General features: G+C 43.8%; 1 protein-coding gene across 1 annotated transcript in view; it reads right to left on the reverse strand.

Annotated features, from left to right (window-relative positions):
- Window positions 1-539: 539 nt before the first annotated feature.
- MRC2 (mannose receptor C-type 2) overlaps window positions 540-24,572 on the reverse strand; it is a 531,676-nt gene continuing 507,643 nt past the window's right edge. Inside the window, 6 exon segments of the mRNA XM_086923828.1 lie at window positions 540-5,319; window positions 6,641-6,667; window positions 19,634-19,816; window positions 20,298-20,417; window positions 21,182-21,331; window positions 22,174-22,342. Coding sequence (XP_086779954.1) covers window positions 5,099-5,319; window positions 6,641-6,667; window positions 19,634-19,816; window positions 20,298-20,417; window positions 21,182-21,331; window positions 22,174-22,342 — 870 coding nt within the window. The 3' untranslated portion in view covers window positions 540-5,098.

Below are 24,572 nucleotides of genomic sequence, written 5' to 3' on the forward strand. Positions count from 1 at the left end.
GTCCAGGTTTATGGATTTGAAATTGAGAGAGAAACATATTGCATACATACATTTCACAGAACATTTGCAGTATAGGGGTTGGTTGATACAACAAGAGAAGTATGACATGCACACCTTTTGTGTCGCCAATGATTATCAGACGATTGGAAAATGATTCAATATTTATCCCTTGGGCATAAGGAGCAGCTTTTGAAACCTCATCAATATTAGCTGTCATGAATGAATGATTCCATTAAAGTGTACGTTAGCAGACGATGGAGTCAAGGCTTCATCATCTGAAAGAGGATACCTCAGATGGATTTGCTCATCAAAATGACTTAATGGGATAGTGGACATGGCTCATTTAGCCAGTCCAGTGCTATTTTTAGAGCAGCGTAAACGTACTTTACACTCATGGAAGCAATGCACTTTCTCGACTCTGTGTCAGCATGCGAGCAACTCCCTCTAATGATACTGTTGGAGGACAAATCCAGTAATATGCAATGTAATGACAGGATACACAAAAAAAGACTACATCAAGGAGGCACAATGGCATGGTATTTGTTCTTCACAACCGCTTTGAGATATGCGTACCTTTAATAGCATTTCCATTACACGTTACAGACAAACCATAGGTGTTAAAATTAAAACATTTTATTTAATACACTAACAAAAGAAATCACATAAACTAGACTTGGAATATTCTCAATTGAACTTCCTGCTTTATGTGGATCCTTCAAGCTCGTGTGTTGACCAAATCCCTCTCAACCATTTGGAAAGGTGTTGAGATTATAGGAGGAGCCTATCACAAGCCTTTTAAATGAACAAAGTATCCTTCATTGGAGGAAAGCAACTAAGGGTAATCTGCCAATCAGAAAGGGCAGATCCTTCGAAGAAAGTATTTTAAGTCTGCCTTTCCCACGGTCCCCAAATAGCGGTATGTTCCATTGGCGTATGTTAGCCTGCAGCAGCAGCCACTATATTCCAGAGACAGGGCAAAGGTCTATTACCTTAGCGAAGAGGTCGCTTCAGATCACTTTCATCTGTGTATTCTGCGCAGATCCAAACATATTTATTTATTGCACAAGTCAAAGACACCCTAACACTGAAACTTGAGATTGTACCAGCAGCTGCCTTCATTTTCACACATTCATTCAAACAATACTGATAAAAATAAAAACTCCCTTCATCCCCCCACCCAAGATCTGAGTGAACAAATACATTTATAAAGTATACTAAACATGCATTTTAAAGGGTAGCAGAAGCAAGTAGTAACTTTTCTTAGTTCCGATTCCTCTTTTTTTTTTTTAAGGCAAACGTAAATAATACAGCTGTGGAATTCATTTAAAAAAAATTATAATATATTCTTGTTTCGTTTGTTTATCCCACACTCATTCCCACAAGAAATACATGTTGGGTAACATCAGTGGGACACAATACTGTAGCAAAAAAACAAACGCTTTCCATAAGAGGAAGACCCTTGGTGTATTTAGGGGCCACATGGCTATACAAATATAAAAGCAAAGTGTGCCCTGGCTGTAGACAATGTGACAGCCATTTTGGAGAGTTGGGTAAATACCGCCTTAAGAGCTGCACTGTGAAACCACAATAAAACCTTGACCTGCAAATACAAAATTTTCTTTTTAATGATTGGCCTGACAGGCGTATCCAGCCTGCTGGATAAACTCAGATATCATCAAATATCATTTTAAAAAGGCTAATGTACTCTTAAGTGAAGAAGCACAGAATTATTGGATGGATGAAATGTTTGAGTTAGTATTCATCCACCCAGCTAGTCTGGCTGGGCAAAAATGGCCTTTAGACTCTTCTGACCCAGGCACCAAGTTCGCTTAGCTGGAGATGCAGTGCTGAAGTCTTCCTCTATATATGCATCTACTGAGAGGCGGCTCCAATGCATCAAGGGATTGAACGGAGCCCGATAGAAGGACTAAAGTTTAAGAAATGTTAAAATATTGACTGAAACCAATCATTTTCTCCTATTATGGGGAGAGCTAAAAGCCATGCACTGAAATCACCCAGAGGATGCCCAATGAAGCAGAATTCTGGAGCGAATGATGTCACCGTACAATGAAGCCCGAACTTCTTAACAAAGAATAAGTTAAGGAACAATATTCCTTATCTGTACAATCCAGGAGCAAACAACATTGATTGCAAACTCACAAAAACAACTCGAACATATAAAACCAAAGTTTCTAATTCTCATTAAAAAGTACGTTTCACAATGTCCTGTGTTATAATACTTGATTAGTGTGGCAATTATGAAATGATTAAACAATAATAGTTTTTTTATTTAAAAGAGACATATGTTTTTACGTGGATTACTGATAAACCTCTAATGGCAGCGATGGAGACAGACTAACATTCTAATGTGGGCCTTAAATTTTTTCATGGATGATAGCCCGCTCCTAAACAGGAAGGTATGTGGGCCATGCATTTCTACATGCATGGTTCTCTCAGTGAAAGGCAAGAGAAGGAAGGACAAAGTAACAGTAAGAGTGACTTGAAACCTACAGCAGTTTACAGCTACCATATCCTGGTGGCAGTTCTGAGGTACTACAGGGAGTGATGGGGCAAAATGAGAACAAGCCTCACATCTGATTCTATTCATGAATGTCTGCATCACTCACCAGAAATCATACTGTGGTCTTGTTCCAAAGTAGTATAAAGCACCTTTAAGTTTATATTCAGGCTTTTGTAGTCCTAAACTAACACATGCACCAGTGGAGGTGGAAAGTCAGATTTTTATAGAGATTTGAGAGTGACACATTAATGTTTCTTATTTTCTCAGCTGTGTAACCTGGAGCAGCTGAAGCAGTATGTAGGAGAGAGAAGGCAAGATGCTGAAAATATCCTAAGCGTTTTGAATAAAACATTTAAAAAAGGAGAGAAACACTATCTTAAGAATCTTCATCAGGTCAAAAAGTCTGTATAATAGTAGAGAGGTGTGCATGCATGATACAGGTCATTAAAGTACATGGTCTCCACCACAATGGCGCACCATCAAACTCAAATAGCTAGTTTTATTCAAAGGAAGCCTCTGTGTCAGGCCAGTTTTACTATCAAATTATATCACAGGCTCAATAAAAAATAAATTGGAAAAATTCACTGTAATGTTTAGTAGAATAGAGACCTTCCGTAATCTCATCTCACACTATAGTAGCAGAGCAGACGCTACATCTGTATGCATTTGAAAAGCCAACCCTGACAGCGCACACATTTTATTAACATTGCATAATAGCTCTCACCTTTCAAAGCAGAATGTAAAAGTGCACACATCAGAATCATAGCCTGAGTGTTCACACTTTTCAGAATCAGGCCTAATTGTGCACACATTTTAGCAGTAGATTGTAGCCTGAGTCTGGACACATTTCGAGCAATGTGAATAAACGTCAATTGAGCAGCCCTTGATTGCCTGGTACATAGTACCCTTTTTTATGTTCCTCCTTAATGCTACTCTATAGATACAATGGTCTGGTCCTGTAACCTATATAGTTTTTTTCTCCAAGATAGGTAATTCCAAAATTAGTAGATATTTTGTTGCCGACACCCAGTCTGGTGCATTTTGCCCGGGGCTTTCTCAAGGCTACATGGTTTACTACTATACAAGTTCCATGAATAGTTCAGTGGTACAGTGCTCACTGAAACAAATCGTGTACACCTACAGACCACAACTTTAACGTATACAAAAGGGCTGCTGCACCCACAACATTGTTTCCCTGAGGACGCCACAACTTCGAACGAGTTGTGATCTAAACCAGGAAGTGCCCGCTATAAAGGAACTCATTACGTATTTAGTAATAAGACAGCACAAAGAGAAGCCTAATATGTACCTGGGATTCAAGGCCGAACTCAAAGGAAACAGAAATACACACCAACCAACTTTTTCCTGCCAGGAGCGGCTGGAGCAGGTAATAGAGGTGAGGCGGGATGGGGGCAGAGGGAGGGACTCAACATAACGACGAGGGGACATTTTTATTTATTTAATTTCCCCCGGTCGTCGTCTGTTGAGCCCCACTTCGTAACCTGCAGCTCCTGTTTACTGCACATAAGATTGGGCATAAAGAAATTGCACCACCACTGCACACCTGCCATACGTGTGCACACATTTGAAGTTGATAGCGTATAAGCTTGCACATATTTCAGAAGCCATAAATTACACACATTTAAAAATCATAATGTAAGCTTGCACGCATTATGGAAGGCAAACCAGGGGCTGGACGCAATTCAGAAGCAGACCTCGATCATGCCCACATATCTGCAGTGGACCAACACATTTTGGAAGAATAGCCTGAGACTGCATAGCCTTTTACACACACAGCCTGATAGTGCAAACGTCTCTAAAGCATGGTCTTAGAGAGTAGCCCTGCTGAGGTATACTCACAGCGTTGAAGATACGTGGAAGGCTGAGGTGCTCTGGGCTTGACAAATGTTAAGACCGCTGCGAAGAGTCAGCAAAGAGTACCAGCCTCAATGCTAAGCCCTTTGCACAAATCCATGAACATGGGAAAAGAAGTTATCAACAAGGCTCATCTACTGACAGGTAATCTACAGAACCCATTTTTAGTGAGTATAATCTTGTAGTTAGTCTGACATTGAAAGGAAAGATAATTCCTTTACACCACAAGAATATTCAATATATCAGAAGATCATTTCTTTCATTTTGGTAATAATACCCCCACGTGATTCACATAAGGTATTTCTTCAAAGCTTCATATACTTTTGGGAGATGCATTTTCTGTTCCAGTACCATGTATCCAGTTTATGGGAGATGAAACCTTGTTTCCAGTACACAGCATCTAATTGATGGGAGATACATTTGATTTTTTTAAAGGCCATCTCTCTTCAAGAAGGTCAATCCTGTTTCCACAGATAGTCTTTTTAGCTGGTTAAGCTAATGGTCCCATTTCCAGGGTCTCTAATTAGTCTTGGAGATGACACCTTCTTAACAAGCAAGGAATGTACTTTTCCTAGATGGTCCAGGGCACATGCAGATATCATTAATCAGTGGGGGGCTTCTGATGTTGCTTTTAGCGGACTGCATGCCCCAGAAGTTAACCGTCCTGTCCCACGGACCAGTCCTTCTGTTGAAAGCCTAGCTCTAGTCTTGCTGCTCATTCATTTCCATGTCTGATACCAGGATGTTCTTCTCTACTGCTTCGCCCGGATCGGAGGTGGTCCTGCTGTATCGGGCACTCTCAAAGGCACCCCGTTCCAGGCTCTTCCGCCTCCTGTAAAGGTAGATGGCAATGCCGATCACTGCACACAGTGCTACTGTAGACAGGACTACCACAGCTATGGCTGTTGTGTTGTCTGTGAGGCCTACGAAAAGAGAAAATGTCAGAGTTCAGAAGAGAATAAAACATCTTTGCAGATCATGTTTATAGAGACTTTCCATCGCTCAATTCCTTTTTTATGCCCTAGGGAGTGTAAAATCTTTAAAAGTAGTTTGATACTGAATACTGTGCTATATTGGAAGGCGGGACTTCATGCTTAGACTAGCCATGGCTTTCTGTTAGAATATAGCAGAGCAGACATGCAGAGTATCAGCCCCTGTTGACACACTGTCTCTGATGTTAAAGCCTGAGTCTATGTACCCTCATCTGCTTTGTAATAATTGCCTCACACCTTGCAATATAGCGGGCTTTAACATGAAAGCTTTATTTCTACCAGCACCATAAGAAATGGTCCAGTGATGTCAATGTGGGACTTCCGACTTTCAAAAATAAGTTCAGAAGTTCCATGTTTATAATTAACATCGGATGTTAGAGTTAGGTGCCAGACAGGTAAGAGGTCTTCAAATGCATTGCATTGCTAACCTGATGCACCATATGCTGTACTACGAATGTGTGCAATGCTTTAATAGCGAAAGCGGTGGCTGCAGATCTAGTCATAGTCTGCAGTGCCACAAAACACACAGTTCAAGAAAGGCTTCAGTCCTGACAAGCAGTTCCCCAAAGTGTGCCCAAACTAACCTGCTGTTCTTGGATTTATTGGATACCATTTACAGTTCAACTTACAGACTTCATTCCAGCTAGTTTTACAGAGGGGCAAGGGGTTGTGTTCTGCAACGTGTAAATATGTTTATTTTAACTAGTTTTTAACGTTTTTTACGTTTTTATAGGAAAAGAAATGACAGCATAATTAAATACTATTCATATAAAATTTGGATGGCTACTACTACAATACATTAGGATTATGATTGATACAGAAACAGAAAACCCAATCAAGCTCTGAGAACCCCAATAAGCCAACTTTTATTCAACCCACATCAGCTATACGGAATCTGGGACCCTGATCAAAATCTACCAATGCTCCTTGGTCCTTTCGTGACTTGCAGTTTCCCCTACACAGGGAACTCCACAGCACTGCTAATTTGCATTTATTTTATAAGCCAGTACCTCTTACTGTTTCAGAAGTAGAAACCTGTAGAGCTCTGCCAGCGCCCACTACTGCCTTAGCTCAGAGTTTGCAGACTAGTCGCTTGGCAAGTGCATCCACTCGGTCTGCCGGCATGTGACAAACCTCTACCTGTCATTTATGGCAGCTAGTACTTTGTGAATCACGGTTTACCGATATGTGCAAGAATACTCCTTCACACCAATACAGCAATGGATAGCTATTTAGTTTCAAATTTACTTACTCAATTTTGAAAAACTGCTTTCTTGTGCTGAAAAAAACAAAAATAGGGAGTTAGAAATACAGAAATCGACTACTGGCCATTTATGTTTCATAAAATCACTGAAAATATGTTCAGTACTTTCCAATCATTTAGGAATTTCCGAAATCTTAACCATATAAGTGGAGAGCTCGGTTTTCTGTACTGCGAGAGCATGCATAACTGTTAAGCCACTTCAGTATAATACAGGTCACATGCCCTCCATTGCATGAGACTATCTGAGCTGAGTCAATCTCTGCACAGGTTAAATAGGACATCTTTCTAAAGGCACAGAAATCATGGTGAAACCAATAGGACACAATTCCTCTCGGCCTATCAACTGACTCAGAAGGACCTGCAAGTAACTCATATAAAAGGACACCTCCTCAATCCCCTTTTTTCTAATTTGGGTGACCTGAAAGTGGAAGAGCCCATCCCACTCCTGTGGTCTGATCATTTTATGAGCCCCTCCCTCTAGTCGCCACCAAACACAGTGATACCCACCCCTTTAATACAAACTGAGATCCGTCCTTGATCCAAACTTTCGTTGGGAGAGGTGGACCTCAGAACTCTAAAAGACTATACCAAATTCCTTCTCTGACCCAACGGCAGCCAATGAAAAATTTTGCAACTGGATTGAGAGGTCACTTAATTCGGTTCTCCCTAAAGTTTCAACCTAAAAGAAAGCTGGAAATAATAAGGCTGCCTGGTTTTCCCCCAAACTACGCACTCTAAAACAGCACTGTAAAAAATTGCAAAGAACATGGAGGAAAGATTTCTCTCCTGAGAAGAAAGGGGAATATAGGGCGGCTATCGGACGATACAAGGCAAAAATAACATCGTGTTATCAAAAGAGACTAGCTTAAATATGACCAATATTGTTAGGACTCTGATTAGATTTGTCATGGCCACCTCGTTTGTGAGTTTATGAAGCCCTCACCCACCAACCTGGTTGGTGGCATGCTTCATCATCGGGCCCACCCAGTGACACCTAATGTATCCCGGGTGTGCTGCGATGCCTGATTACAGCGGAGCTGGTATTTTACTGAGAGTGCAGTGTGAGGTGTAAAGCGAAGTGTGAGTTAAAACGGCTTGGCGAGGGTCCCAGTACCCGAGGGTAAATTGAATTTTAATAAACGGGCCCCCGTCAGCGGTTAAAATCAGGCTTGGGGATGTTTAAGGGAGGCGAGTTACTACCTCCTACATCCATCAGTTGGTCGACATGTTTCAGCCAGTGCCTTAAACTAAATCTGGCTTTCCTCAGGACCTTTTTAAAATAGAGTGTAGAGCAGGGTAAAAAGGAGTGTAATCCAGGCTATGTGTTACACTCACTAAGGTGTTTCTCTAAGTGTGAGAGGGGATTCCCTTCTCGTATATGCGCTTAGATTTTGCAGCCAATGAGTACGAGGACTGTGCAACAGGTACAAGGCAGGCTCTGACCAGAAAAGCTGGTCAACCCCTTACCGCTTCACTCCTGGAAGCATTGGCTGCAGAATCTAAGCGCATATATGAGAAGGGAATCCCCTCTCACACTTAGAGAAACACCTCAGTGAGTGTAACACATAGCCTGGATTACACTCCTTTTTATCCTGCACTACACTCTATTGTAAAAAGCTCCTGAGGAAAGCCAGATTTAGTTTAAGGCACTGGCTGAAACATGTCGACCAACTGATGGATGTAGGAGGTAGTAACTCGCCTCCCTTAAACATCCCCAAGCATTATTTTAACAGCTGACGGGGGCCCAGTTATTAAAATTTAATTTACCCTCGGGTACTGGGACCCTCGCCAAGTCGTTTTAACTCACACTTTACTTTACACCTCACACTGCACTCTCAGTAAAATACCAGCTCCGCTGTAATCAGGCGTCGCAGCACACCCGGGACACATTAGGTGTCACTGGGTGGTCCCGATGATGAAGCATGCCACCAACCAGGTTGGTGGGTGAGGGCTTCATGAACTCACCAACGAGGTGCCCATGACAAATCTAATCAGAGTCCTAACAATATTGGTCATATTTAAGCTAGTCTCTTTTGATAACACATATAAACTACGGGGACTCTGACTAGCTTTCTAGTCCTCTCTCTCTCTCTCTTGATACGGGCAAAAATAAAATCGTCCCAGGCCTCGTATTATGAGGAAAAGATTGTGTCAGCCGCTAGCTCCCCCAGAGAAATCTTCCTCATTGCCAAACAACTACTTAAAACTCCTGTCCCCTTTGTCCCTCCGGATATCTCAGGTCTCCGCTGTGCTGAACTGGCCAAATACTTTTCCATAAAGTACAAAATATCCTTAAACATCTACCTCAAAAAGAGAGCAATATCCCAATTGAGCATGAAACTATTGATGCGTATCCAGTGGAACATGAACTGGAGACCTTTCCCGCAATGACTTCGGAATTATTTCTAGCAACCTTGGCAAGAGTACAAAGTGGGTCGCCACTAGACCCTGAACCTCCTAATATCTTGAAATTGGTCGAACCAACAATGGCCCCCATCGCTTCCTGCTTGATTAACGCTTCAATCGCGACGGGCATGGCCCCTCCTGAGTGGAAAAAGGCAATGGTAAAAGCACTGTTAAAAAAAACCAACCTGGATCCATCTGATCTGGTCAACTATTGCCCTATTTTGTTCCTTCTTAGAATCAGCAAGACAGCGGATAAACATGCCAATAACACTCTCTCCAAGTTTCTTGACACTAACAGGGTTCTCCACCCCTCTCAAACGGGCTTCCGCCCCAATCAAGGAACGGAAACCGCCATACTATCAGTGGTAGAAGAAACTAGAAAAATTCTTGATGCAGGGGTGGGGGCAGGCGCCATAATCCTCCTCCACCTGAGCGTGGCCTTCGCCACGGTGAACCACTGTGTCTTGGGTCACCATCTCAGGCGCGTATGAGTAACCGGAACAGCTCTATTATGGCTGAAATCCTTCTTAGTAGGAAGATTTTTCCAGGTCTTTGAAGGCGGCGCCAACTCACAGCCAATCCCCTTACAGTGCAGAGTCCCCCAGGGCTCGTCTTTGAGCCCTACCCTTTTTAATGTTTATATGGCCTGCTGGCGGATGTTGTATCCCCCTTTGGGATTCATATGGTGACATACACCGACGATACCCAGCTGGTTGTAGCTCAAAGCCACCCCAACCAGCAGACCAAGGACCTTCTTTCCTGCCTTGAGGAAGTCTCCAACTGGATGAGTCTCTCCCACTTGAAACTTAATGGTGAAAAGACCGAGCTCATGATCCTCGGCAACCCCCTTTATTCCTTATCAAGTAATTTGTGGCCTTCCTCCATGGGGCCGGCGCCTGTCCCCATAACAGAGATTAAAAGTTTGGGAATCTGGCTAGACCATGACCATACTTTTACAGTACAGGCACGAAAGACTGCTGCTTCATGCTATGGCCTGCTGAGAATGATTCGCCAAATCCTCCCCCTCTTAACTCTCCAAGCAAAAACATTATTGATCCAGGCTCTAATTTTGTCCAAGATTGTTTCCGAAAATGCCCTCTACTTAGGTGCCCCGAAATCAGTGATTGCTAAACAGCAGGTCGTACAAAACTGTGCAGCGAGGCTACTTATCGAGACCCCCAATCGATGCTCAGCAAAGCCTGTTCTACGATCTCTCCACTGGCTCCCGGTACAAGAGAGTGTCAACTTCAAGACCCTCTGCATAGCCCATAAGTCGCTGGATGGGAATGGACCCCCCCATCAACAAAGGTGCCTTCTGGGTGCAGGTATTGGTAAACCCAACACTGGCATCAGTGTGGGTTTACCAATACGAGATGTTTGATACCAAACCTCCTTATTTTCAGTAAAGCCATCATGTAGTTGGTGAACTCATTTTCACTAGTGCCCAGCACATGTTTTTAAATGACTTCCGTGGTCACTTGTACTGGCAGTAATAGGACTGACCAGCACAGAGGCATATCTGCTCATGCAGAAATGTCCTCACATGTAATATGATGCAACCTGCAATAGGGATGTAAAGCCTGCTGTAGGGGTGACTTACCAATATTACATGCAGTGTTAGGGGACGGGGCACACAGGAATGTGAGACACATCGTATTTTCACTTTTGCCTGCACCAAGACAAGGAGCCTGCAATAACAGCCCTGCATGTGCTTGGTAAGGTGTCCCCTAGGGTGGCACAATTCCTGCTGCTGTCCTTAGGTACCAGATTAAGTACTTCAGGCCCTAGGGACCACAGGTACCATTTACTAGGGACTTACAGAGGGGCTAAAGGTTTAGCCAATTGGGGAAAACAATTGAAACTTTTTAGGGAAAGAACACTGGTACTGGGGGCCTTTTTAACAGTAACCCTGGACACTTCAGTCAAAGTTGCATCTAATTCTAGTCAAAAAGTGTATGTGGGGAAGTACAGCACAAAAGTAAAATGCTACTTACCAGTATGCATCTGTTCTTGGCATGTAGAGCTGCAGAGTTACACACTATGCAAAGATGGCCACCTAGTGTTAGGCTCGGATATTTGCAGTTTGTTTTGTTGTAGAAAAGTCTTTGAAAGTCACGGGGTAGGTGACTCCTCCTTTGGATGATAATGCGCAGGGGAATCGGCTCCATCCCCAGATTGTTTTTCACCATTAGGGAAGTGATGGAGCTGTATAAGAGGTATTGATGTCCATGTGATTTTTATCTAATTAAGATAATACTGGAACAGATAAAGGTAGCAGGTACCCACACTTAGCGGCGACCACCAGTATCTGTTGCAGTTGTTTGAAACAGTGTTTTTAGTACAGCCTGGCCCACAGTGGCTTGTTGTTTAGTTTGCACATCTACACAGTAATGCTTTGTGAAGGTGTGCGGTGTAAGCCATGTAGCTGCTCTGCATATGTCATCTAAGGGAATGTTCCCTAAGAATGCCATTGAAGCCCTATTTTTCTGGTTGAGTGGGCTTTTGGAGGAATTGTTAACATACGTTTTGCTTTTTGGTAACATATTTGTATGCATTTAACAATCCATCTGGCGATCCCTGATTTAGATATGGGGTTGCCTTTATGTGGCGGTGAAAAAGACATAAAAAGTTGTTTTGTTTTACGAAAAGTTTGTGTTCTTTCAATATAGTATAGCAGTGCTCTTTTGACATTCAAGGTGTGTAGAGCTCTTTCTGCGACTGTTTGAGGCTGCGCGAAAAATACGGGCAGCTCAACTGATTGATTTAGATGGAATGGTGAAATGACTTTAGGAAGGAATTTAGGATTAGTATGAAGAACTACTTTGTTATGATGCATTTGCAAAAAAGGTTCTTGAATGGTCAATGCTTGTAGTTCACTAACTCTTCTGAGAGAAGTAATTGCTACTAGGAAAGCTACTTTCCAGGTTAGGAATTGCAATTCATATTTATGTAATGGTTCGAAGGTAGGACCCATTAATCTTGTAAGAACAATGTTCAGGTTCCACAATGGTGCCGGTGGCGTCCTGGGAGGAATTATTCTTTTGAGTCCTTCCATAAAAGCTTTAATAGCTGGCACTCTAAAAAGAGATAGATGTTGTCTATTTTGTAAGTATGCTGCGATGGCAGCGAGGTGTAGTCTGATAGACGTGTAGTCTAAATTACACTTTTGAAGGTGTAATAGATATCCTATGATGTGTTGAATAGACACGTCTAAGGGATTTACTTGGTTGTTTTGGCAGTATATGACAAAGCGTTTCCACTTAGCAGCATACCATGCTCTAGTAGTGGGACGTCTAGCTTCTTTAACCCCTTCGCTGCTCATAACGAGCTCAGCTCATCATGCAGTACACTGGTCGTGTGCTCATGACGAGCTCAGCTCGTCATGAACAATGGGAAATCAGAAAATGCAGCGCCGCGGGGGAAAACCTCTAGCAGCCAAGGTGTTAATGATGTTCATGAATTCTGGAGGAAGGTTGAGGTAACAAAACTCTATGACCCCAGGAGCCAGATCGCTAGGTTGAGCTGAGCTGGGTCCGGGTGTCTGATCTCTCCATGGTTCTGTGTTAATAGGCGTGGAGATAGGTTTAGTTTTTGGTGTGGTACTACAGACATTTACAACAGCGTGGTGTACCACGGTTGTCTAGTCCAAGTTGGGGCGACTAGAATGAGCGTCAGGGAATGTTGTTGTACTTTTTCGTACCACTAACGGAAGTAGTGGGAGAGGAGGAAAAGCGTACGCAAATAGTTTTGACCAGTTCATCCATATCGCATTGAATTTGAATTTGAATTTGAATTTGAAAGGATTTGTATAGCGCTCGTACACCTGGCGGTTTCTTGGCGCTCACTGGCAACTGCTACTCAGTGTGTCGGAAAGGGGAAAAAGTTGAGCATTTAGGATGGGAAGGCTTGGGTGAAGAGGAAAGTCTTGAGGTCTCTACGAAAGAGGGGGTACTGGGTGCAGGTTCTGAGGGGCAATGGGAGGGAATTCCAGAAGGCTGGACCTGTGGTAGCAAATTTTGAACCACCCCACTTCTTCCGTTTGAAGCGGGGAACCAGGAGAAGGTGGTGAGAAGCGGATCGGAGATCACGTGAGGGAGTATAGGATTGAATGGCCGAGTTAATGAAGGAAGGGGCGGAGCCTGTCCGGGCTTTAAAAATGGTGCAGCCGAGCTTGAATAAGACGCGTTGCCTTTGGACAATGGGTGTGGGCATCTGGCGGCAAAGCTTGGGCATTTGGCGTTTTCGTGGGTGGCGAAAAGGTCTATCTGAGGTTGTCCCCACATTTGGAAGAACGGATGAAGAACTTGTGGATGAAGTTCCCATTCGTGGATCTGCTGTGTTTGTTGACTCAGCAGATCTGCGATAGTGTTTTGTACTCCTGGGACATGTTGGGCTATGAGGAAGATCTTTAGCGGTATAGCCCATCTCCATATCTGCTGTGCTAACTGAGGGAGCTTCAGAGAATGTGACCCCCCTTGTTTGTTTATGTAGTACATAGCTGTCATATTGTCTGTGCGGACTAAGACAGCTTTGCCTGGCACTTAAGTTTGAAAAGCTTTGAGAGCTAGAAACACAGCTAGCAACTCTAAGTGGTTGATGTGGAGTAGCTTTTGTTGCGGTGTCCATCTACCTTGCATGGTGTGGTGCAGTAGATGGGCTCCCCAGCCGGAGAGCGATGCATCCACTGTCACGACTATTTGAGGAACTGCCTCTAGAAACGGTCGCCCTTTGGAAAGGTTTTTGGTGTTCCACCATTGCAGAGAGCTATGATTCCGACCGTCTACCAACACTAGGTCTGTTAATTGACCTTGAGCCCGGTTCCATTGAAGTGGACGCATTTGCAGTCTTGCGTGAGGTACTACAAATATGAAAGATGCCATCATCCCTATGAGCTGCATGAACACTCGGGGTGGTAGCGAGTGTTGCGATTTGAATTTTGTTAGGCGAGTTTGTACACTTGTTATCATGGCTGGAGAGGTATAAGCTAGTGTTAGTTGGATATTTATTGTTGCGCCAAGATACTCTTGTATGTGCGAGGGTTGCAAATGCGATTTGACGTGATTTACCGTGAATCCCAAGTCGTGAAGCAGTTGAATAGTAGCGTGAGTGTGTTGCACACACTGGCTGTATAAACTGGCTTTTATGAGCCAGTCGTCCAGATATGGGAAGACATGAATATGTTGTCTTCTTAAGTGTGCTGCTACTACTGCTAGGCATTTGATTAACACCCTTGGCGCTGTTGTGACTCCGAATGGGAGCACTTTGAACTGGTAGTATTGTCCGTCTAGCACAAATCTGAGATATTTTCTGTGCGCTGCGTGGATGGGAATATGGAAGTAGGCGTCCTTGAGATCCAGAGTGACAAGGAAGTCGTTTAGTACCAGTAATGGGAGGACTTGTTGGAGTGTGACCATATGAAAATGATCCGATTCTATTGCATTTTTCTGTAGGAGGGATATTACCTCCTGTCTGAGCAATGTTAAATGTTCCTGTGACATTGGACGTTGCTTGGGTGGTATGTTTGGGGGGTAGATGTTAGTTCCAGCTAATAATCTGATTGAATTATTTGAAGCACACACCTGTCTGATGTGATGTTTTCCCAGGCTGGCAGGTATTGTTGGAGTCTTCCCCCGACAGGAGTGGAATGGGACGGGAAAAGGGAAAGAGAGTCATTGGGCAGGGGTAGAGGCAGAGCGTGAGTTGTTATTTTTGCCTCTGCCTTTGTTATTGTTACCCCTGTAACCACCCCTTTGGTAGCCTTTGCTGTAAGTAGACTGTGTAGGGGCTTTGTAAGAGGTAGAAGCTGTGTCTGAAGTATATTCCCTGGTGGCACCTGATAGGATGAGCGACGAAATGAACGTCTGGGAGCCTGCGACTGCCGGGCTCCCATAGATTTGGCGGTGTCTGTATCCTTTTTCATTTTCTCTAGTGATACATCTACCTCGGGTCCAAATAGGTGTTGCTCGTCAAACGGTTGATTAAAGAATGGCACTTTGTACCTCAGGTTTGAACCCTGATATACGTAGCCAGGCGTGTTTGCGTAGTAAAACGCTGGTGTTAACTGCCATAGAGGCAGCATCAAGGGCACACAGAATAGAGGTGTTTGTGATGTTTTTTTCCTCTTGGATAAGCTTGTTTGCTCTATCCTTGTACTTGTCAGGGAGGTGCCTCATTAATGAATATAGCTCATCGTAATGTGCCCTGTCATATCTGGCTAGTAATGCCTGTGTATTGACAATACGCCACATGTTTGCTGCTTGAGACGCTGTTCTTTTCCCTGGTGCGTCAAGTAGCTTAGACTCTTTGTCTGGTGGTGCAGCCTCACCTGATGTTTGTGAGTTTCCTCTCTTGCGTGCATTGGAAACTACAAGTGAGTCTAGTGGTACTGGACCTTTAATATATGCTGGGTCTGAGGGGGCAGCTTTATATTTTTTCTCTATACAAGGGTTAATGACCTGAGTTCTGACTGGGTCCTTGAAGACTTCAGGGGCATGCTTGATTACTCCTTTAAGCATCGGTAAAATGGATGAGGACCTTTGTGCGCTATCAAATGTATCCATTAGGAAGTCTTCCTCAACAGGGTCTGTGTATGTATTTCTACCCCATGATATTGTGCGGCCCTGTGAATTAATTCATTAAACCCTATAGTGTCTTCTGGTGGGGAAGGCCTTGAGGGGTATATGTCATCCTGAGGGACATTTGGGACATCTGGGGTGGTATAATCATCCCACGGGTCTGGGGATCCTGTGGGCGTGGCTGGAACAGGCATGTTACCCCCCATATCATCAGAGCTATCATCCCTGTCTGGTATGATAGAGGATGCTGGGGATTGCTGTGGTATGGGAGGATCTGGTGATGGTACAGGCGAAAGAGAAGGGGAAGGTAGTCTTAGGGGAGATGTAGCCATGTCCTTTGAATGCGGAGCTGGAGTAGGTGTGCCCAGTGGTCGCTTTTTTGAAGCCAAAATTAAGTGTCCAGTGATTGGATCCTTAGCTAGAGTCTTTTGAGCAGGGTCTGTATAGGGTAAATCCTCTGCAGGGAGTTGATCTTTTAGTGCGGAGGAACGCTTGGGCACCGAAATGGCTTGTTTTGGTTTCTTGCCAATGTCTTTCTCTGGGGAAGCAGCAGTCTTTTTCGGCTCCAAAGCTTTTTTCGGTTCCGAGGATTTTTTCGGTTCAGGTATGGTTTTTGGATCCGATGATTTTTTCGGATCTGATGACTTTTTCGGTTCTGGTGGTTTTTTGGAATCCGAAGTGGGTTTTCTTGGTGCCGACTTGGGTTTTGGTGCCGAAGGAGTAGTGGTATGTTTCGGCGCCGATGGTTTGGGTGTCGGTGCCGTTGTCTTTTTCGGTGCCGTTATGTGTGCGCCGGCACCGTGTGGAGGTCGACTCGAGCGCGAGTCGCCTGAAGGCTTATTTGGCTTCATAGCCAGGCCCGAAGGTGGGGCAGTATAAGCAGAGTGACGGTGTGCACCCGAGCCAGAGGGCGAGGGTGTGACCGGGGCCTTCTGTGTCGAGGAAGAGTCGGGGTCGACTGTCTTACTTACGACTCGCTGCGCTGGGGTTATGTCCTTGACATCGGAATCTTCTGCCTCGGAGATGCTGTCGAAGTCATGCAGTTCTGGGACGTTGACACCTTCCTCGAAGATGTCGTCCGGAATCGGAGCTGAAGAACTTTGAGCCATTGTTCTCCTCGCTCTTCGGTCCCGGATAGTCTTTTTGGAGCAGAAAGAGGCACAAGCTGAACAGTCTTTGGCCTCGTGTTCCGCAGAGAGGCAGAGGTTACACACCTCATGAAGGTCGGTGTGGTGAACTTCGACCCACATAGAGGACACTTTTTAAATGGCGTCCTTTCCATGAGCTGGAGTCGAGGCCTAGCTAGGCCCGAAGGCCGTCGACGATGACCTTGAATCGAGATCCTCGATGTTGAAGAGTAGCGTCGACTGGAAAAGCATTCAAAACTAAGTTCTGTAAGTTGGTGAGGATTGCGCACCGGAGGAAATTCGGTTCCAACATGGAGCACTGGAAACACATCGGAGCCCAGTGGCGGAAAAAAACAATCTGGGGATGGAGCTGATGCCCATACGGAGTATCATCCAAAGGAGGAGTCACCTATTCCGTGACTTCCAAAGACTTTTCTACAACAAAACAAACTGCAAACATCCGGGCCCAACACTAGGTGGCCATCTATGCATAGTGTGTAATCTGTAGCTCATATGCCTCGAACACCCAGTTTCCTACAAGGACATGTTTGCTTGAGCAGATACGCCCCTGTGCTGGACAGTTCATTTACTGATAGTTTCCCAGCTACATAATGGCTTCACTGAAACCTATAGTGTTTGGCATCAAACATCCTGTATTAATAAACCTACACTGATTCCAGTGATGCATTTATTAATACAAGCACCCAGAGGGTACCTTAGAGGCACCCCTGAACCCTACTAGCTTTTTAGTGTGCTAGCTGATTGGTCCAGCCTGCCATCACAGATGAGTTTCTGCCCCCCTAGGAGGTGAGAGCTCTGCTCTTAGAAGACAGAAACAGTGCCTGCTCTCGGAGAGGTGTTATCACCTCCTCGTCCTGGAAGGAAAGTAAATCAGCATATCAAAGCAGGAGGCTTCAAATGCCTCTGCTGCATTTGATATGCAACCCAAGGCTTCCCCAGACAGGAGAGATGCCACCCCTGCCCGGGGCCCAAATGGCACCAGAACAAGCGGGAAAATTAGCTATGCAGGAGGCGTGTTGCACTGCCAGGCAGAACACACCTCTAGGGTGAACAAGCCTGAAGTGAACACAAATTTAGAATTCCCACCATCTTCTGTGTGGTGGAATTTGGAACTCTGGGACAGGGGGATGCCCACTCTGCAAAGGAAGTGGTCATCTACTGGGTGTAGTGACTCCAGGGGTAACTGGCTACTACCTTTGACTTCCCTTAACGACCCTAAATTGAGTATTTAGGGGACCCCTGATACCAGGATGTCAGATTTTGAATGAAAATGAGTGGACAAAGAAGACTGCTGACCAGAGACCTCAGAAGCATGACTGACTTGGCGCCAACCCTGTCAGCTTTCCTGTCACCCTGGTGGAGCTGTCCTGACGCTGTGCAGACTCCAAAAAACCCGTAGGGCTGGCAAAGCTTTGTCACTTGGCAAAAAAACTCCCTTGTATTATAGGAGCTATTACCCTGCAGCCGCAGACAACAAAGCTGCATGAAAGACCCGGTTCACTGACCCGCCGCCCACCGGGACTACCGAAACAGCAGCCGCCTAGGAAGAGGGTAATATTGTTTTTGTGTGGCATGGAGAGCCTTTTTTATATGTTAATAACATTGTCCTGTGAATTGATTTTGATTGGAGATAATAGTGGAGTCTTCTTTTTCGTTCTGCCTATCTGGTTTTGAGTTTCAAAGATTTTAATGCTTCAGAAAACAAAAGTGCTTCCTTGCGATGTTTTCCAGTTTTCATTAATTTTACAGGGCCAATTTCACCTAAAGCAGCAACAGCCCAGATAGCATAATGTGAATATGTTACGCCAGGATCTGAAGTCATAAAGGGATCAGCTAATGTTTTTCATGCTTTATACTTTATTGTTGGTTTACATTACATTTGACATTAGTTGGATTGTTATGATCGAGGAATATAAGAAAATGGTCTAGTCAGATCTTGGGAATATATTCAAGTGAAAACACCCAGGTGGTAGATGGCCAAACTCGGTCTAAAATATGACCAATGAACTCATCTTGCGCTCATTTGGAATACATTGCAAGATTCTAGTTTCTAGTCCTTTCTTCATCCAGGTCTCAGTATTGCAGAAAAAACACAAAACTTTGCGAGTGAATAGCATTATGAATTTCGACAGCATATTCAACGAAAGAGCTCAGGAGTAAAAAAGAGATGAGCTCAAAATGGGGCTGACAGTGTACCCGCCCCTCTTACCTTACGAGAATGCCCAATTTCTCATTACAGTAGTTTAACCATACAACTTGGAGGGGAGGAAGTACATATTAAAAAGGTAGATTGCGAGACTTGCAGAGTGGTGTGTGCTGTACTGCAGCTTAATAGCTGAGAGAATGACTCAGCGAGTTATGCTGAAGTATGCAGCGATTTGCAGGTCACAAGTTAAAGCCACAAAGAGGACTAAACCTACGAAGGTTAGTAAATAGAGTACAGCTAAATTTGGCAATAGTAAAACCTTGTTTTATTGCAGCACATATGAAGGTCAGAAAAGTGGTAGGAAGCACTAGCTACAAATGTGACTGTTACTTTTACATATGGATCACAAAATAAGAAGTGTAAGGTTCATCACAACCTCCTTAATTTAGATCCTTGCTTTAAATCACTGAGCTTTGTTCTTACAGTATCAAGAGACAACTGTTTCCAGATAGCGTAATTTGCAGTTGTGCTTTGCTTCTACATCAATTCTCAGTAAAATCCTGTTTTGAGATCATGCCACCCGCTTACAGATCCCACACCTTGCTATTAGCCACTCCTATTGAAAACATTCTACCCCTCAGTAACACCATGGTAGCAACCCAATTCGTGGTACAGTTGAACTTTCAATTACATCTCAGCTTCTTACCCCGGGGCAGCTTGCAGATGACTCCCATGGAGATGTTGGTGCACGAGCCCAGCTTCCATACTCCGTTGGTCCCCTGGATCCAGTAGCAGGAGTTGGGGCTCAACATGCTAGGGCCTGTGTCATGTTGGCCCCAATTAGAATAGTTGACAGCTGTGTTCCCATCATGCCAGACCAGCGAGCTCCCTGTATGGGTGTAAAGGGAATGGGCAAATTAGACTGTCAAAAAAGCGTAATGCAAAGACAAACACCTTTAAGCATCCTGTGCAACCTCTGCTCCCACTTGAATCTTTTGTGTTCCTCATGGACTGGTTACCCCCTGCCCCAAGTCATGGCTTCGGGAAGAATCATTTGGGCAAAACAAGAACGAATCGGCAACAAATAGACACCGTTCTTAGTAAGGAGATTCTTCTTTCTAGAACAAATACACACTTAGAGCACTTTGCCCTCATTTTCAGACTCTGTGTTGATTTTTCATACCATGACCCATTCACACTTATGACTCCTCTGGCTGTTATTTTAGCTGTTCATCACCACTTGTATGGCTATGGTCAATCCATTTGTTTGTCTTTGCACTACCATTGCCTCAGCCTCCCCTCTGCATAATAACGCATGGCTTGTTTTAACCTCCCATTCAGGTGTATCAGTGGCATTTTTGTGCTGTTACCTTTTGGATCGAATGCCATTCCCAGCCAGGCACCCTTAGACTGACTCTCATAGGATTGCAGATGCTCCCACACAAACACGTTCTCCGTCTCATCAAGGATTGATAGCACTGAGGCACCAGCTGGCAATAAAAGGAAGGAAAGGATGTAGGGTGTTAACCTATTAGACAGGATTCTGAGCACATGGGTAAGGCACAGAAACAAAATGATAGAATGAAAATAAACATATATTTCGATGACCCATAAGGTTCATCAGACATTTCTAGCATGTTGACATCATACTGTCCTAGAGACCTGGCATATGGGTATGTGTGTACTACCATCCACTACAGAAGCTCTGAAAATATACTACCAAATATTGTTTGAAAAGTATCTTGAAAACTGCCTGAACAGCAAGATGATGGGGTGATTGATACAGAATGTGATATTGGTGCAACAGACTATATCACTTTCGTAAGAGGCAGAAGCCTGCAGCTTTCAATCGTTACAAGAGCTTGTATCAATAGGAGTCCATACAATTCTTTGGTACCACTGGTACAACAGTATGGACCAATTAGCAGAAATAGCCTCAAATGGAATCATAAAAAGTCCTGATCATACGTGTATGGAAGTACAAGACAACTCCATCAGTGGAATCGCTACCTAGCACATAGCGTTTTCACCGGCAGATCTCCAGCATATCCAGGATTTTCGTATTTTTAAAAAACAACTTGAAACTCTTCTGTTTAATCAGCTACCTTAACATCTTTGCTCCTTCCTGCCACTGCCTATTTGCGCGCCAGGACACTCCAGAGTATTAGTGCGCGATATAAATTCTTCTAGAAGATAACCTTCCCTCTCTTTGCTCTAAATTCTCTCCCCCACCTTAGTGTTCACTCCTTGGTACCTTTTTGACATCTGGCATTGGCTTCCTTCTGGGTGACAGTGACTTCCATGTGGAAGGTGTAGCAGTGATCCCGGAATGGGATCCAGGCTGAATCCTGCATGGAGTGAGGGCAGCTCCCGGCTGAGCTCCACTTGTGTGTCTTTACAGACTCTGTAAAACCAACAACAAAATAAGTACAGTCAGTAAAGTAGGACCAGTTGATGAAAAGAAGAGAAGGAATGAAGAGGAGAATTCAAAATGGGAAAGTCTTGCCTCAATGGGTGTGGTGCTCGGTGTTGTGGGATCAAAAGAAGGCAGTTAGCTCTTTCAATGTAAGCAATCATACTGATCTGTCAGACCAGGGCTTCAAAAGCCCCCTTGCATCCCTAACGTCCCTTCCTGAGGTCTGGTGCACTATTAACTGTGGAGAGGAATGTATGTATGTATGTATGTGTGTTCTTATATAGCGCTCGACTTACCCTAGGGAATCTCGGCGCTTGCCTTGGGAACCAGTCCTGGCTTTTCCCTGTGAGATAACCCGTACTGGGCATCCCCAAGGTGAAAGCCAGGCATCCCGTCGCGGGGGGCCGTTGTGGAGATTAAGCAAGCTTAATGCCCAGAGTTGCAGAGTGTGAACCCGTGATTAGAGTGGGCACCAAAGCGAGAATTATCGAGTCCGTGGACAATTGGGCTCAAGACCCTGCCGCGTCTGGTCCCGGGTCTGACCTCTGCTTCAGGGTATGCCTCCTCTAACCAGTGAGCCACACTTCTCCTAAAAGTCTACCTTATCACTTCCCAAGTTCCCACTTACTCCTTGGTATTACCATTTCCCCAGCCAGACTCCATACCAGGAAGGAGAATCCTCAGAACCAATAGATCAATTCCTCATTGTTTCAATTTGTGACTGGCACAGAAGTAACTCCCTTAGAAGACGCTAACTTGGCAAACTGCAGCTGCAAAAAAAAGTTGGTTAACTCCTTGTCCCTCTGCATGGCCGCTATGCTTAGACCGACCTGTGTTGAGCTTGCATATGGCACCCTGCAGCTTGGTGTCACAGTTGGCAGTTCTCCAAGTGCCGTCTACGTCCATGTATACACAGCCACGGATTTGCAAGGGCTCCCCATCTTGCCAGTTGGCATAGTTGAGATTATCACTGGTCAGCCAGGAATAGCTGCGAGCTCCCTGTGGAGTCAAAGCACAGGTGGGTGAGTTTCCTCGAATTGATCGTTGCACATCCACTCACTCCTGGTAATTTGTAAGATACAAATTCCTAACATTTCACTTTTCATACTAATTAGAACAAACAATACACGTTACTTTTGAATTGTGATTGGGAAATATAATTATGTTTTTATTTAAGATCCCGATCTACGGAAGCTCCAATTTTCAAATGTCTTGATAGATTGCTTGTCACTGAAGTCTATCCCAACTGTAACCCACCACAGTATCTATTTCAATGTACAATTGTCATTAGCTATTCGTTTGATACATCACAAATATATTGTTCATGCTGAAACTTTTGCTAACACAACATTCTGCTTATATGTGTTGTAAGCATATTACACTTTTAACTCCTTGGACGCTCATGACGAGCTCAGCTCGTCATGATGTACACCTCCATACACTCATGACGAGCTGAGCTCGTCATGAACAATGGGATATCTCAAGTGCCAGCACAGCAGGAAAATAACGCTAGCATCGATGTGGTTAAGTGACAGCGATGACAGGATCCTGGCAACAGGACTGGGTTACAGTTGTCCATTAAAGGTTCCTCTATAAATTAATAATCTTCAAACAAAATATATTGATGCAATAACCTAAAATGTTTCCCTTATATGCAGATACAGCCCATGAATACCTGTTTTAAGTTATATGATTGAAACATGTTGCTAACTGAATGCAGTAGACATAACTAATAATGCTCTGATAATGGAGTAGACTTTCAGCAACTTTGACAATTTTTCAGGTCTTACTAGTTAGTTCTTCTTTGCATGCCTCTTTTTATTATTTTGACACTTTTCCACATAATAATAATCATAACCAGATTCATACTTTATTTTTTTCTATAAAGACAAGTGTGGGATCATATGCAACACCAAGTGAATTAAAGGAGTCTTTCTTGTGTTCATGGCCAGCAAAACATTCTTTATCACAGCCATGTACACTTCATATGAGGGTGATACATTTCTATCATATAAGCAATCTGCACTATTAGCATATATTATACAAATAAAGATTTGCTATAGAAATATTGTATCACTGTATTAGGTTATGCAGTGATAATTATCTAAATTTCTCTTATCATCCAAAAGTATGCCAAAAACTCAGACACAAATTCTACAGATGGGACAAAAGGGTATCCTAATAATGGAAAACGCATAGTTTCTTACATGTCGGGATAATTTTGCAGCTTGGGGAGCTTTCTGGATTCACATGCTGTGCATTAGTCCGCCGGTCCGGAATTGTTGTATTTGTCTTTTTGTCTGTATGTCGGGGGCGTCGACATACCACCATTTGGTGTCCTCTTGTGACGTTGACGTGCTTCCTCCGGAAGCTCCCACCTTTGGCCGCTATCTTCAGATTCTTTTTTGATATTCTCTGATACTTCCTTGTGGAGGAGGGTGGACTCGCTAGTGAATCCAAAAAATTCTTCAAGCTGCAAAACTACTCTGACAGGTAAGAAAATATACGTTTTGCAGCATGAATCTTTGCTGGATTCACATGCTGTGCATAGACTTTGTAGCGGTTTGCTAGTCTTGTGGTGGCTGGGTGGAAGATGAGCGCTGGTTTGTGAATAGATGTTGTAAGACCTTTTGTCCTACTTGTGCTGCTTTATTCATCTGAATGTCCACACAGTGATGTTTTGTGAACGTGTGCACTAAAGACCATGTTGCTGCTAAGCAAATGTCTTGAATTGGAGTATTGGCCAGAAATGCGACTGCTGCTCCTTTCTTCCATGTTGAGCGAGCCCATGGGGCTCCTTGTAATGTCTGTCCAGCTTGTTTGTGGCATAACTGTATGGCTTGTGCAATACATCTTGCAATTGTGTTCTTGGTTACTGGTCTTCCCAGAAAACTGTTAGCAAAAGATACAAAGAGTTGCTTTGTTTTCCTGTATTCTTAGTTTTTTTAAATGTAATACATGACAGCTCTTTTAGCATCAAGAGTGTACAATGCTTTCTCAGCTTGTGCCTTTGGTTTTTGGAGAAACTTGGTATTTGTACAGTTTGATTTATATGGAATTTTGATACCACTTTTGGCATTAAATGTGGATCTGTTCTCATGACAATCCTGTCATTAATATATTTGGAAGTAGGGTTCCTGTAGTGTTAGTGCTTGCGATTCAATAACTCTACGTAGTGATGTTATTGCTACTAAAAAGGCCGTCTTTAGTGTGAGCATTTGTGGTGTTG

Source organism: Lissotriton vulgaris, chromosome 5 (assembly GCF_964263255.1).
Source record: "Lissotriton vulgaris chromosome 5, aLisVul1.2, whole genome shotgun sequence".
Classification (NCBI taxonomy): domain Eukaryota; kingdom Metazoa; phylum Chordata; class Amphibia; order Caudata; family Salamandridae; genus Lissotriton; species Lissotriton vulgaris.